General features: G+C 36.9%; 1 protein-coding gene across 5 annotated transcripts in view; it reads right to left on the minus strand.

The window, feature by feature from the left end:
• Nucleotides 1-15,947, minus strand: part of LOC121295627 (pro-epidermal growth factor-like) — a 45,316-nt gene that overhangs the window by 7,302 nt on the left and 22,067 nt on the right. For 4 of the 5 annotated variants that reach the window (XM_041220547.1, XM_041220556.1, XM_041220528.1 and 1 more), the window contains 11 exons: nucleotides 15,106-15,254; nucleotides 12,825-12,929; nucleotides 11,430-11,653; nucleotides 11,145-11,312; nucleotides 10,387-10,536; nucleotides 10,001-10,147; nucleotides 9,282-9,398; nucleotides 8,271-8,396; nucleotides 7,275-7,397; nucleotides 6,970-7,132; nucleotides 3,518-3,682 (listed from right to left, as the gene is read on the minus strand). In XM_041220547.1, the coding sequence (XP_041076481.1) occupies nucleotides 3,518-3,682; nucleotides 6,970-7,132; nucleotides 7,275-7,397; nucleotides 8,271-8,396; nucleotides 9,282-9,398; nucleotides 10,001-10,147; nucleotides 10,387-10,536; nucleotides 11,145-11,312; nucleotides 11,430-11,653; nucleotides 12,825-12,929; nucleotides 15,106-15,254 (1,637 nt within the window). The remainder of the gene's footprint in view (nucleotides 1-3,517; nucleotides 3,683-6,969; nucleotides 7,133-7,274; nucleotides 7,398-8,270; nucleotides 8,397-9,281; nucleotides 9,399-10,000; nucleotides 10,148-10,386; nucleotides 10,537-11,144; nucleotides 11,313-11,429; nucleotides 11,654-12,824; nucleotides 12,930-15,105; nucleotides 15,255-15,947) is intronic. The other variant, XM_041220536.1, reaches the window with a different exon arrangement.

Raw genomic sequence — 15,947 nt, forward strand, 5'->3', positions numbered from 1 at the left:
AAGGGACCACAAATCCAGATTTTCGTGCAAATCCACACAAGCAGACGCCAGCTATACTTCACAACTTGTTGTTCTTTTTGCTACTTTCACTTGCTTGATTTTGTCCTTTTCTATTTTGATAGCTGACACCTGTAACTGCACAAAGTCCCACCACTACATGCTGGGGTGCTGGCAGATGGAGTGTGCTCTTGGTATTCCTATACAAGGACAAATGCCTGACCTTTTGACACTGAAGCAAGTATGCTATCTACCGTGCCACCATCAATCATTTAAAATTGTTGTAACAAAACCATAAGGAACCGTGCATGCCACCTAATACATCTGTTTATTATTATTATAAAAGTATGTCTGGATATAGTTTGTCATAACATAAAAACACACATACAATTGGTTTTATGAAAGCTGTGTATTTTTTATATGACCCTATATCTTTTTGAGCAAACCTAGAATGCTTTATATGTACCCTGAACAAGAATGAATTGTATTTTTTCCTGCCTTAAAGTAAATTGCGCAGGCAATTTTAGGAAATATAAATCTCAAGATCCACCACCCTGTTCTGCCAGTCAAGTGAGAAAGGTCATTTACAGGAGAAATATTGGTAACCATGCCTTGGTTAAATAAGGTTATAGACCAGTGGCTCCATTTTTAGGTGCAGAAATGGCCTAGTTATATCTGTAATTGCTGTAGTACAAGCCAAATCAAGCATGTAATTGAAAGCGTACACTTCCACTAGGAAGTAACAAGGTTGCATTGATCTCAGCTGCTTTGTAAGTCAAAAGAGCAAATTCAACGCAGTGTGACAGAATAAGAGGAACGGGTGTAAAGGGAATCATGTACTTAAACAGCAGAAGTAAATTGAGTTTAAAAGCTCTCAAACCATTCATTTGTAAAAAAAAAAAGATCTGTTAGTAAAGCTGTTACACACCTGATCTTATATCACTGTTAGCAACCTACATTACATGGCCCTTTGCGTTTTTACCCTTTCATAAACGTGTGCAGATGTACAACTAAGCACACAATAATACCTGTGATCTCATGCACTATGGATTTCCTTTTTGTTTAATCTTTTGTTGCAACACAGTTCTGTCTTGTTTTGTATTTCTTTAATTTGTTTCTACATTACTAAGGAGCTTGGAACATGGATTTCAGAATGTGGAACACAAGATAATTGACCTTTTTTTCTTTTTTATAAGACATTTTGTAGGGCTGGCATATATAATTTTCTTAGCCAACCTTTCTGTTAAAAATAAACATTTACACAGGACCAGAACAGTTTTTTAGGCTGCATTTCTAAAACACCCACAGACATTGATTTTGTCAGCTACATCATTGTTAATGGACATGTATTAGTTTAAGCCAATGGGATTTCATGGAGTCTCACCAAGAGCTTGAATGTATTTGGATTAATGTATAACTGGGAGCCGCCATTGCTGTGGTGGTGGCCCTCAGGGAGCTATTGTGCTCATCTGTGTTGCTAGAAAGGGAAAAGGGTATACTCCTATTACAGTGCTTGTTGCAAGAACTGAATAATGAGAAGATTATTCTTCCTCTGACAATCTATAGGGATACACTTAAATATTCACAGAGCTACAGACTGGAAAGAGAAATGGAAAACAGAAGTGTCTAGAGAGAGTACAAGAGTTTGTTTCAGACAAAAAAACAAGGCTGATTAAATTCAACATTTTTATGAAAGCAAAAGTCTGTGGAGAATACTGAATACACAGACTGCATTCGTTTCAACTCCCTATACTCTCACTTGGTAAATATTTACTGATGTGTTCACAGACAAAAAATATGGGTCAGTTGGTCACAAATCTGGTATGCTTTTATTTTGAACCACACTAAGTTTGGTAAAACGTGACCCTGCAAAATATTATCTCTGTAGTATTTATAAAGCCTTTCAGACTGTGGTTGCTTTAGTTTATAACGTGCTCTTTAACCTATTAATATACATTGAGCCCTATTTAGCAAATATGTGTACAGCCGCTATCGACAGGGCAAAATTGACTGCGCTGCGAAGCACTGCAATAGCGCACGATAAAATGATTTAGAAGTCAAGTCTCATGCGTGGGGTAACGCAAATCAAATAGAGAATCATGAGCCCAGCCAGTCAAAGCACAGTGGGGGGAGTAAGGTTACAACCAATAAGGATTCAACATTCCCTTTAAGAGGACCTGTGTGCCTGCGATAGTTTGACTCTTTGGAGAGTCCAATTAAACCCACTAAAAACTCAATGTGCACTCTTCAGAAAGAACAAAAATCAAATACCAGTAACATTACAGCTATATGGTGAGAATTTGAAACTAGAGCCAACTGCTAAGTCTTTGGGGGAGACGTTCCAACAGAATATGACTTGGACAAAGCACATAGATCACATTGAAACCTGGTCCAGGAAAAGATTTAACAATCAATTCCCTGTGCGTATGAAGGAGTGAAACCTTTTGACTTTTAATAGCTATTAAAACCAGACCTGGTGTCCTGCCTTTTCTGCATTGCCACTGGAAAACCAGCACACGGTCACTACATTATTGTCAGAAGTGGAGGCGAGGCAGGTACCCTGGCACACACTTAGAAGCTGGCAGGGGAGTGTGTTGAAATGCAAAACTAGACTCACCCAAATAATTGTCATAGGCAAAACTAGATTGGCCCAGCATCGATGTTCAAGCTTTGGACAAAACTAGATTCACCCAAATTAACGGCATGAAACTAGATTTGCCCAAATTAATTAGACGAAACTAGACTCGCCTGGGCTAGCCCTGAAATTCAGTGAAAACTGTTGAAAAAACGTGTTTCACCCAATCATCTTTTTCAAGTTAGGTGCCAATCTAGATTCGCCAGACTGGATGCGGGTGAGTGCCGAAAAAAGTGGTAACCTCAGGATTCACCCAGAAGCCCTTGGCAAAAATAGATTGGCCCGGGCAAAACTAAACTTGCCAGACCACCGGGTTTCACCCTTAACATTACAAGAGTGTAACTACAAAAAAAAAAATCTACTCCTGTGTCAACTTAGAAAAACCTTTCAAAATCTTCTTCTCGGGAACAGTTTTAAATTTAAGTATGAAAACGTGGGTCTGGCCGTCAACTTCTTTTTTGCAAACTTGAAGCGGGTTGGTTGCTGATGACATATAAAATCATCAGCAACCAACCCGCTTCAAGTTTGCAAAAAAGAAGTTGGCGGCCAGGCCCACGTTTTCATATTTAAATTTAAAACTGCTTCAGTTGAACAGTTTAGTTGATTAACTCCAAAGTTGACAAGCTCCATCCTTGTGTCAATACAACTGACTTTTTCAAAAATGGTGTTTGTGCGTAAAGCAAGCTGGCTGCCTGACGCTTTAAAATAAATAAATAAAATAAAAAAACCTTTCAAAATCTTTGGTCAAATGTAAAACTAGCTTCCTTACAAAGTGCAGATAGCTTAACAGTTACTGTGGAGCACATGTAGGAACTCATATGTGCTAAATCTTTATCTTGGCATACTGATTTATTTTTAAACAGGGGCAACAGAAGTTATCCTCACCTGTAGCAGTACGTTGCACAGGCTCCTATAGACAAGAGTACGATCGGTATGATCATGCAGACTGCAATAGTAAGGTTGCGCCTCTTCTCCTCTTCCTCTCGTTGCAACTCCCACCACTCCAAGTCACTGTACTGGCACCGTTCCCCCATGTAGCCTGTCACACAGCTGTCAATGCACAACATGCATTTCTATTAACACACAATTATATACTTACCAGCTGTATTTATCAACACTGGCTGAGCATTAACTATGAGGGAAAAACAATACCCCTGGCGGTGCAAAATCAAGGGCAATTAATCTGCTAATGAAAGAAAAATTTAAAGGTTAAACTAATCTAATGACTAAAAACTATTCACAATACAGGATCAAAACAAACCAAAGAATTGATGGTACCTCAGTGCCCCCAAGTGTTCATTTTCCAAAATGCTGAAAAATAAGTACATTCAGAAGTGCCTACTGTATTACTGTGCTCATAATTATGGAGGATAACAGGGTATCAGTGAATGTCAAGAATGGATTGGGTAACCTAAGTTAAAAAATAATAACCTGAACGAGTAATAAGATGATTCACCCACAGAGAAAAGGTTACTCAATTTGGTCAGGTCATGGAATATGAATGGCTGTTTGGTTCTTTTGTCTGCTTGAGTTTTATGTTAAACTGACAAGGAATAATATCATAAATGTCAAGATTGTCATTTTTCTAAGATAACAATGCCCTGCATATTTTAATAAACAAGGTGTGTTGGAATGCATTACTGAAGTGGGTGTGTAAGAGTCATACACAAACATTTTCACAGTAATGTAAATGTCAGTAAATGTCAGTTCCATGCATGAATGGATTTGAATTCGATTAAGGAAACTCTCCATACAATTCGCTGTCTGATATGTTCATTTTGAAATTGACAGTCTGTGTTGTGTTTGGTATTGTCTTGGACAGCAGTGATAATACTCCTCTGTTGTTTGCTTCAGTCACCAGTGATATGGTATAAGCAGCCTTCTAAAACAGCAAACAAGACAATTGCTGAACTGCTGCACCACCTACTGGAATTTGTTATTCCCTGTTTTTGGCTCCCAGAATAAGCGAACCGGGAATAGCAGAAATCAAGGCTACAAGACAAAGAAAGCTCATTTATGTGCCAGCCTTCAGAAAAATATTCAAGGTTAAAGCTGGAAAAAAGACTAATTATGCATTATGAACTCAGTAAACCCTGAACCTTTGACATGCTTCAATGTCTATGATTTATAATAAAATGGTGCTGGAACTGAAACATTCTTTATTTGTTTCTCTTTTTGATAGCTGTATGCTTTGTTTTTCTTCTCCTGACCTCACAGGTAGAAGCATGGGAGCATTACCAGATCATTACTTTTCACTTATGCCAACGCAAAGTAATTACCTAAACTAGGTTTCAAGTAACACAATAGCAAGGTTTTAAAAGACCTGAGGCAGATGGACAGCCTGATCTTATCAGTAGATTCCTGGGTAAAAGGCCCCAACAGCAGCAGTTTACTGTAATTATGCTGATTAGCTGCCTCTTTTATATGTTTGTTGCAGCAGGTACAGTATATCCTAATGCAAAAATTGCAACTTGTCAAGGGAAGCTGAGCGTGCAGGTAATGGCCTGCTTTGTTGTGTCTAGAAATCACAGATTACCTGCAAAGCTTTGTGTACTATTTGTGGAATAACGATGGCTTTAGAAAAAATAAATCTAATTTAGCAAAACTTGTGAATAGTGAATGACTTAGAAAAAGAAACTAAACATCCATTCCATGTTTTAAGGTGATAAAGCATGTGGAAACATTCATTTGAAAGCCATGTCTCCTTAACATAATCAGTGTTTTATGAAATAGTATGAATATTGCACTAAAAGTACATTAGACCAGAGTATCGAGGGATCTGTGCATTTAGTACTGTATTACATACATTTTGGGCCTGATTTGCAAAGTTTTTTACCAGTGAAAATGGCCACCTCATATATGCACCTTGGAAACTAAGTTGTGTTTCTGAAAGGGAAATCCACCCATTAATCAAATACATCAGCAGTTCCCAAACTGGCACGCATACCCCCAGGGACAAATTGTGTAATGGCAAACTTTTTTTTTTTTTTTTTTTGCATTTTCATAAGACTTGCCATACTCAGACTGGGAATTGGGAATTCATTTTATGGCACATGACGCTAGTTAGTCTCAGAAACAAAAAGAGAGGCTGTGTGGTGCAAGGCAATCATGCAGTTCCGGGATACTTGCGTTCACCACTCTGCTGCACTCATTTATTGCAAACCTCTAAGAAGTACCAATGATAAGAAAGATACACAATGACATACAGGGCCCTCACCACTAATCACCACACCACACAAATTATATGTATTATATTTAGGGCTTCTGTTTCTTTTTTATTAATTTCATTTTTTGGTGCTTATTTTTAGCTATTTTTTTGTTTTATGTAAAACTTTTTTTTTTCCTCTGAGGTTTTGTTTTTTTATATACTCTATGAAAATATTGTTTTTGGTTACTTTCCAAAATGTGTGGACTTTTTTTTCTGTCAAAAAATGTATAGCAACTCCACAGTACTTGCACACTTAAATTGTATCCTTTTTCCTTTGCTGTCTTCAACAACTAAATCCTTATGGGCACGCGTACATTCTTCTGGGGTTTTTGTGTGTAGGCATTTTTTTACATTTTGCCACAATTTGCAATTTTGTTTTAAATCTTCCATATCTTAACAATAATGGGGTACGTGACAATCAAAAGATTGGAAACCGCTGAAATACATAATCAAACTGTTCTTTTAAATAGCCCTCTCGTCTACACCTCCTTTTCCTTTCTTTGTTTGGTCCTCCTCCTCCACTGCCTCCACCTTGCAGCGCGCCTTGTCCAGAGGGAAGGTGGCCCAGAGTGCCACGTCATGTTCGCTGGCATTCGCTGACATCAATCAATATGCTGTACATTACATCATAGTTCGGCCAGCGTATAGGGGCAGCTATCGAGCTCCAATGGACAAGGCCATGGACTAAATTATATTAAGTTTCATTATGGGTATGGTCTTTTGTCAAAATGCAATAAAGAATTGTTCATTTGAAATCTTGTGAAAGTCTCCTTTCTGAATAGACTGTTTCTCACCAGTGTACTATTAACAGTTTGTTTTACCTCGTGTAAATGTTCCTTAGTAAATCTTTCTCTTTGTATTTTGACGAAATGCTGATAAAATCAAGAACATAAAGCAGGTTATGTGCAGGCCTAGCCCTCTTGTAGGTACACATCACCACACTGTGGAATCTGAAGTTCAAGCACTTTTCAAGCAATTATTTGCTAAAAGCTCATGCAACAACGATTTGATAATGACATTCAAGATTACAAATACTACACTATTAGATATGGTGGTGTCTCTAGGGGGTGAGGCCACAGTTCAAAAAACAAAACAACACATGGGTACAGTAACACCACCAGATACTTGCTTGCATGCGTAGGATCCAATCTCCGGAATGTGGAAGCACACTGCTCCATGAAGACAGTATTCCTCATATGAAGACGGACAGTCTTCCAGGTGATCATTGCGCCAGTAGGTTGTAGTTTCAGAGGAACTGCTAGTCCTCATCATAGTGGTAGGAGCAACCACACCTGCAATACGAAGAACAGAAACATTTGGATTGGATCTTGCATTAATATAGCGCTATAACACTGAGCAACTGTCTGCTGTGGAATATGTTAACAATTATGAATAAATGGGTACACATACACCAGTTAAAAAACAAAGTAGCACCTTCACAGATGAAGCCTGATCCAGAATACCCAGTCCTACATGTGCAGGTGTAGTTTCCCTCTGTATTGACACAGTCAGCATGTTTGTCACAGCTGTGGATCTCAAACTTACACTCATCAATATCTGCCAAAACAAATAACGAGCTTCACTCACATCACAAACAACAATTTTATTTCTAATTAACAACTCCTATACATCTTGCAATGATTTCATTACAAACTAACAGTAAAAAAAAATACTTTTGGTGTCATTTTATATGGATTTATTTATTTTAAGTGAACAATAAATGATCTTCAGAAACCACATAAACAGCCTTATTCCAACCCTTCATTCACATTCACTTACTGTGTCACAAAAAGTGTTAAAAGCAATAATGGATGCTGAGGCTTGTCACATCTGAAATGCATCAATCAGGATGCACAGTTATCTAAACACTGAATGCAGCTGTTACACTGGAATACAATTACAACAATAAATACAATTACTTATATACATTTTTTTTTTTTTTTACCGAACTGCAAACATCTACCTAATTAGTAGTTTTTTAGTTTGCATTTTCTTCTCTCACATTTCATTTTTCTTTCTTTTCTTTCTCTGTCACCTTTACTAAATGAAAGTGATTTTAAATTGCCCAATAAAATGACATTATGCATTTTTACAACCTTCATGGACTTCTCCCGGAGAAGCGGAGTGTATACAGGATGAGAAAGGAACAAAACATATTGGCAGCAGTGGTGCTTTTTGTTTATTTTTACACTCCAGAAACAGAATTTTTCAGTAAATTAAACAAGACTATAATGATAATAATATTAAAATCAATAACCTAAGCAGGTAACGAGCAAAGTGATCTGCAAGCTGTGCTGACAGTTACAGAAGTATGGAGGGTGTGGAGTCTACAATAAGAAAAAGAGGCCACACACTAATATTGTAATATTTATTTAATAGATTAGTTTGCGGATTACAGCTGGCAAAGCCGCATGTTTTGGGATTCCTTACCCGAGCAGTACAAGCCATCCCCATTGTAGCCGGCATTGCACCGGCAGACATAGCTACCCTCTGTGTTAATGCAGTCTGCAAGCTGCATGCTGCACAGAGCAATGCCAACAACGCATTCATCAATGTCTGCAAAGCAAACACAGAAAAGGGGGGTTGATAACATAATAAATGTGAGCTATTTAAGTGCAAATGTGAGCATACAAGTGCAGTTTTATGGACAGTTTCTTTTCTATTTGGGAAGAAAGTTCACGGTTATGACTCATTGGGGAAAATAGTATTATCTCTGCCTTTCCTGGCAACAGAAGAATCTGAAGTTATTTCGAGAATGTGGGGAGTTTCCACATTCTGGGCCACCTCACATGCTGACACTAGTTTTGCTTGTGTGTACAAATGAATTCTATGGAACTGTAATGACTGTTAGGACTACCTGTTTATATGTAATGTTGATGAATCCTACATTTATTATATTATATCATACTTTGTAGTATTGATCTATGTGATTACAATAAAACCAGGATAAGGTCTTGTTTTCACAATGATTTAATTTAACAAGAGTACACATGCTTTTTTTAAGACTCATATGTAAGCAGTCCATTGTAAAATGTATATATATAAAATGTATATATATATATATATATATATATATATATATATATATATATATATATTATATATATATATTGTATGCAACAAGAACCAATTTCATGGCATCTACTTCATTTCTTCGAGCACAATGGAGTTTTAAAGTGGAGGTTTTTGTACATCATTGGGGTACCCAGATTCTAATATATTAAATGGAACACATTCAAACCAACAACAACGATAATAACATGTTTCCCAATCAACAACAAAAAAAACCATTAAATTCATAGGTTACCATTAAACTGTTGATAATGATTTTTTAAAATGTATAGTGTTTTAAATTAGACAAGATAATACATTTATGAAAACCAGCGGTGCAGCAAATATTTGCAGGGACTAAAAAATTAACATGTATCCTAGGAGTTTTACCATTGCATGCGTTGCCATCACCGGTAAACCCTTCCAAACATTGACAAACAGCTCCCCCTTCTGCTGGGATACACTGAGCATTAACATCACATTCAAGAGCTGAGCAATGATCTTGATCTGCAAGGGGAAATGCACACATGTGAATAATGTCTTAGAAATAAAGGAAGATTCTGACATTAAAGACCAGAGACATGTAATAAGAACAGTAAATAAAATATATTTTTATATATGTTATAGTGATAATGATATTATATAAAGAATGTACAAGCAAATCTATTTTGAATAATCAATAAATATGCCAGAAATGTATACAGTTTAGACAATAAAGCACACAAATGCCTCCAGTCAGATTCTACACCATCTTACTATTTTGAATTTTTTTTTTTAATGTCCTGACCAACATAGGTCTAACATAATGAGTCATATTTTGAAGCGTATGCAAAGACATAAGAGGAATATAGACAAGATTACATTGTAAAACACTACTCAGAACAATTAATTAACCGTTACTTCCTGCAACTAAGATTTTCTAGACAGTTTTATACAGTTAAAATTGTTTAGTATAAGATCCAATGGGTTGAATCAGTTTGGACCAAATGAGGACATCTGATATTGCAACCACATAGGCGGATCAGCTGGTGCAAATTCATTCAAAATGAGTTGCATCTGCTGAAACATTTTGTTTGATCTGATCTACAAATATTACTATACGAATGTACCTGATACCATTATCTCTGCCACCTGGATGCTTTTTGGCTGCTCCTCAGTGGCTGCTGATGGGCTGGGATGAGCCAGTGGATTGCTTTCATCTCTTAATGTTGTGTTTGACATCAAGAGCTGACTGTGAGAAAGGGTCACACGAGACACTGCCAAGAAATGTGTGAAATAACAACATAGCACTCATTAAAAAGCTAAACTTTACTTCTATGAAATTTCAACTTACAGACTTGTCTGCAAATATTGTAGGTGTGGTTTCTTCAGTGCTTTTTGCATAGAGCAAATATCCCCCCAGTGACAGTATTATCAATGACATGTCTTAATCTATCCGCTGTGTTAAAAAACACTCAACCACCAAGAACCACCAAGAAGACAAGCTTCTACCCACCTGGAGTTGTCAAGGCAATGCTGACTGGGTGGCAGACTCCATCATCAGCATGCTTGACAAAGCCCTCATGACACAAGCAATGAGGAACTCCAAAACTATTCTCACAAAATTGACTACAGCCACCATTTTCATACAGGCAGGGATCAGCACCTGTTGTGAAAACCAGGAAACAAACAGCTTCAGCACAACAACCTCATAGTGTATGTAACTATCAAGAAGTCCTTATAGCCTCCGTGACTTGTATTTTGTGTTGATTCATTTATATAAGGTGTTTTGGAATTTCTAAAGCAATACATCTAGGTTTTCAGTCTTTTTGTGTGTTTGATAGACCCTTTTTTATCTACCCCATGATACTGGTACTGTTCTTGACAGGTATCATTTGTTTGTTTGTTTGTCTAGCAGTAAAGCTCCACATAGTGGACACTTTTAATTAGCACTTTCACAACTGACATTTAACAGAGTGTGCTTCAGATGTAGTGTTTTTTATTATGAAACCAACTCACCTGTATATTGTATTCAGTACAGTACGATATTATACTGCATTTTAATTCTCTTTGAGAAATAAATATTAATAATCTACAATGAAAGATAGTTAAAAAGGTCTAGAAAACATTCAAAGGTGTATTGATCTGTGAGAAATCCTTTACTACAATGCTAAAGTTTTAATTTATATTTTATCTATACTGGCTTGAGCACCTTGTTTACCGGCACATACATTTCAATGAAGACCTGACATTATGAAAGAGCTATGGACATACCTGGTTTGGCTAAAGGGTGAACAACAATCAAGGAGAAGGGTCTTAGCATATTCCCGCGAAGACGCAGCTGGTTTTGCCCTGTCCACTTGTCAACCCTCATGATGGATGGCTTCCCCCAATCAGTGAACCAAACGTGATCTTCAAACACAGCTACATCAAAAGGGCGTCCTGGAAAGAAGGGGGTGAAAAAACTGTTTCATTCCAAGGCACTTTGGAATTTATCCTTTTTTTTAATCAAACACTGAACCAGTAAATAGCTGACAACAACAACGCAAAAAGTCTCACCTACTTCGATCTGTGTCAGGATCCGTCGGTTGGAGCCATCCAGATCTGCCACTTCGATGACTGATCGCTTGGCATCACACCAGTAGAGCTTGTCTGCCAGGTAGTCTATGGTGATTCCATTCGGTGAAATAAGATTGGTGTTGGCAATAACCAATCGGACGCCACCTTCCAAGGAAGAGCTTTCTATGCAAGGCTTTTCACCCCAGTCCGTCCAGAACAGCTTTCTTCAATTATAATAAAGTCAAGGTGAATTACAATGTTTTAATATAAACCAATCTTACTATTTTGGCTTTTGTAGGCAACAAAACCAGCCACAGGCTGCTTTTATTTTAGATGTAAAAATCAGAGCAATAATGCTTCTGGTGGATCTGTCTGCCAGTGGGCTTACACCGAAAAATACTTCTCACAGCACAAAGCCCTCATCTGTCCTATTAAGACTTCATGTGATTGTAAGTATTTGTTATTAGCACCATGGTATAATTACCCATGGAAATTATTAGCCTCAATATGTACTTGCTTAACGTTTTACCTCAGAATTTACAATTCAATAACTGAATATGAATAACTGACACAATTTGGTATTAATTTAAAAATACCAGAAAATGCATTATGTAGTGTAGCATAGTTAAAGGCAACTAGGAGACACGTTTATGTAACCCCATGGAGCACTGGTATTCTTCAAATATAATATTACAAATTAACAACTTTTATTTATTTCCAGCTTCAGGAAAAGAAGAAACAGGAAACACTCAAATGAACAGTTGTGTTACCCTATTTTTATTACAAAAACATGTTGTTACCTGGGACCTGTGCTTATAGCTGCTCCCTCTTTGTGGAACTTAGTATCTGTAATATCAGCTTATTTAATATTTAAAATCCAGGCAACCGTTCTACACCGAGAGAGTCAAAAAGTGAAAAATGTAGGTTCTCTAATTAGTATATCAGTATAAAGTAAACATGGAGAGTTATTCAAACTTTAACCGCAAATATGTGAAAAGTGATTCCTGACTTATCCTCTGCTGAGGCAGTCTTCACAAAAGGGCAGCAGTAGCTAGTGTCCATGGTTTTGATTGGTTGAGCTGGCCATCATTGTACTAGATATTGTTGGTGGGATGTCATTGGATTTGTACATTTGCAAGGTATTCTGAAGTGTAATTAAAAAGTGACAGATTTGCTACTTAAAGCTGTTATTATCTCCTCAGACAATCTTTTCCATCTGCACATAAAAATTAAACCATGCCAAGAGCCAGTAACCACCACTGTGTTCTGTACGTTTTAGTTCCGACTCTTCTTTGATGATGTGTTCATTTAACCCAAATAAATATTACATTCGCCCATCAGTACATCTCTAAATCTAAAAAGTTCAATTCTAATGAGAAATGTACAAGGCCTTACTTTGCCAGTGGGTGCACAGCTATTCCTCTTGGCTTGTCAACACCCTCGCTGATGATCACTTCTCTGTGAACCCCATTTAGGTCACTCTTTTCAATTCTGGACAGCCTGAATAAAGCATTTAGCAACATTTAACAGCAGACATGTTTACAATGCAGACATTTCTTTAGCAACATGAATACCATTAACTCCAGGCCTATGTATAGAGAGTATGAATGAATACAGATGGTCTTCAAGACTGAAGTTCAAAATTATTTCATTACAAATTGTAACAGGGCCAGGAACCCTGTACATAAAAGAGGACAGGGCAAAGCCCTGCTGTAAAATATATTTGTTTTGTATTATGATTTAAAAATGAATTTATTTATTTTAGAATTGTGTATCCCTCCACCCCTGTGTTTAGTGTTTATTATTTTGTATGTATTTTGTTGTATTGTTGTTACTATTATGATTTATTGTATTTAAATATGACGGTGTAGCCATGTTTTGTTATTGTTTTGTTTTCATTTACACATGTTCTGGCAGAGGCGAGGTCGGTAGCTCGTCCTCTGCCAGGAGGAATTATAAATCTTGTGCAGAAGGTGGCCATCTCCATAATTAATTAAGTGATTAATTTGTTGCTAATCAGGAGATGGTCACCTGCATATAAGCCTGCAGCTCTTGCACTAGGGGGTGTTCGGAGGAGAGAACGGAGCAAATGAGGATTTTAAAAGTAAAAAGTAAAATAGTGGAACAGTGAAGGCGATTGCCCAGCCTGACCTATGTGGTTTTTGTGTGCGAGTTTTGTTTTAGTTTGAACCTTTTATTTAGCTTTTTGAGCAAAGTTTGTTTTTGTTAACCCTTTTATTTGGTTTTTGTGTTGGTTCAAAAATAAACGACACCACAATGCCTTTTTGCCCTGCAGTACTGTATTGTTTGTGTCTTCCTGCTTCTGGCCTGATGTCACCACTCGGCTACCCTGTCACACAAATATATATTTTTGTTTCTTGTTCTTTTAAAAGATGCATAAACTATTGTTTTGTAAAGTTGACAATGGAAGAGGCCACCTACTATGAAGGTACTATGAGATATTTCTGTATTTTTACTAAAAACATGTTCCATGCCTTCTTGGACATAACATAGTGTAATCAAATCTCAGCTCATTGAAGTTAATGGAAAGGCAAGGGCTGGACACGCTCCAGAAACCCCACCATTCAAATATGAACATCTTACCATTCATCTAAAGAGCAAGCTCTGCAAGAGTCAATTTCATGCTGATGTGAGTATTATTAACCTATCAGCCGCTAGGAGGAGTTCCATTCCAATAGTGATGTCATAATCTGGACTTAAGTAAATAAGTAATTTGCTAGCAAAATTCGCCTGGTTTCGTTTCAGCAATTCAGTTTTTTTGAGCTCTGCTACCATACTGCTACCTCCAATAGTATAAAGGTCTTGAGGTATTTTATTCACAATGATAAATATTACACTCATTTTGTAACATGTTTTTTAATACACAATAATTAGGTATCTGTATTAATTGTCAGACATAGGCTTCCAAAGTCAAAAAAGATTATTATGCATGTCATGCTGTTTAATTAAAGATACCAAAGTAGATTTAATTCAAAACATGTGCTCAGATACAAGGTATGTATTTTTACAGCTCCAGGCTTCAAAACTCTTTTTCGGTTTGTACATGTGACACATAACAGCGACTAAAAATGAGGTGCAATGGAAGCTTTGGCACCTGCCGATTATGGTTTCTATCTTTAAGATTTTAGACTGTCCTATAACTGAGTTTATAAAACAATACTTGACCAGTTGTTATTGCTTCAAGATTGCAGTATCAGATAATGATATTATAATGATGATAGACAGATAGATTTAAATTGCATGATGTTGATGTAATTCTCCCTCTCCAATCCTGACATTCCAAATTACCCTTAATCTAGACATCGAATCTGTATTTATCGGTGTCATTTCTTTGCTACTTGAGGTTTAATATAAATGTTCATCTGAGATAGATTTATGACACCATTTACAGGCCCTTACATGATATCTTAAAGGTAATAAGATAGATAATACATATTTTATTTATAATGTTATCTGAATCTGCTAGATTTCAGTTACAACATAATTATACAGTATATATGACACATTATTCTGTACACATAATGCAGCCATTCAGAGCATATATTTGGTGAAACCGAAAATAATAATGTATTTGAATTACTTGGAGAAAAGGTATTACAAGCATACTGGTTCTCAGCTCATTGAATCTTCCATATCTCTACCCTGGAAGTCTTACCCTCGGTCAGTCCAGTACAGTTTACGGTTAATCCAGTCCACAGCTAAGCCTTCAGGATAATCCAGGTCTTCACGCAGCAGCACCTCACGTTCACTCCCGTCCAGGTTAGCTCTTTCCAGCCACTTCAGGCCTGTGTGTGCAAAATAAACCTGGAATACAAAAAAATTAAGCTTCACTGAAGAGGCTCTTTCTCATCATTAAGGCTTTACACATGTGCTGTTTAATACAGGGACAATATTGGTGCACTCAGTAGCAGAATGAGTCTTAACAACAGTGCTATGGTGCGTTTCAGTCAGGCAAATTGTCACCTATGAAGAGAAACTAACGTGCAGCATACTGAGTACAGCATAAACAAGTGTTTGTTACAAGTATAGCACAGAGATAGAGATTTGTTTCAGAAAAGGCAAGATATGTGTTACCAATATGACTTTGTTATTTCTACAATCACAGATTTTGACATGTTTTTATTGCAGAACATATCTTATTGCAACTATCTTCATGAAAACTAATATATGTCATAGTATAACTGCTGTGTGTAGCATGGAATTATCAATTATCAGCGCAACACCACAAAACAAAAAAGTCCTGCCTTTAAAACAGGTAAGGACTAAAGACAAAGGGGTTCAAATTTGTGTTCCACCACCACTGACTTCATTTATGTGTGTTCGGCCTCAGGCATGTCACTTCCTTGAGTCTCCATCCTATACTGCAACCAAATTGTAGCAGGACTCAATACAAATTAGATGTTTAATCTGAGATGGCAATGCCAGATGAACTAACCCAGTCTGACACAAATCTTAATCAGATTGTTTATTTCTTTTAGATACACAATTCTTAGGTTT

This window comes from Polyodon spathula, chromosome 2 (genome assembly GCF_017654505.1).
Source record: "Polyodon spathula isolate WHYD16114869_AA chromosome 2, ASM1765450v1, whole genome shotgun sequence".
NCBI lineage: Eukaryota > Metazoa > Chordata > Actinopteri > Acipenseriformes > Polyodontidae > Polyodon > Polyodon spathula.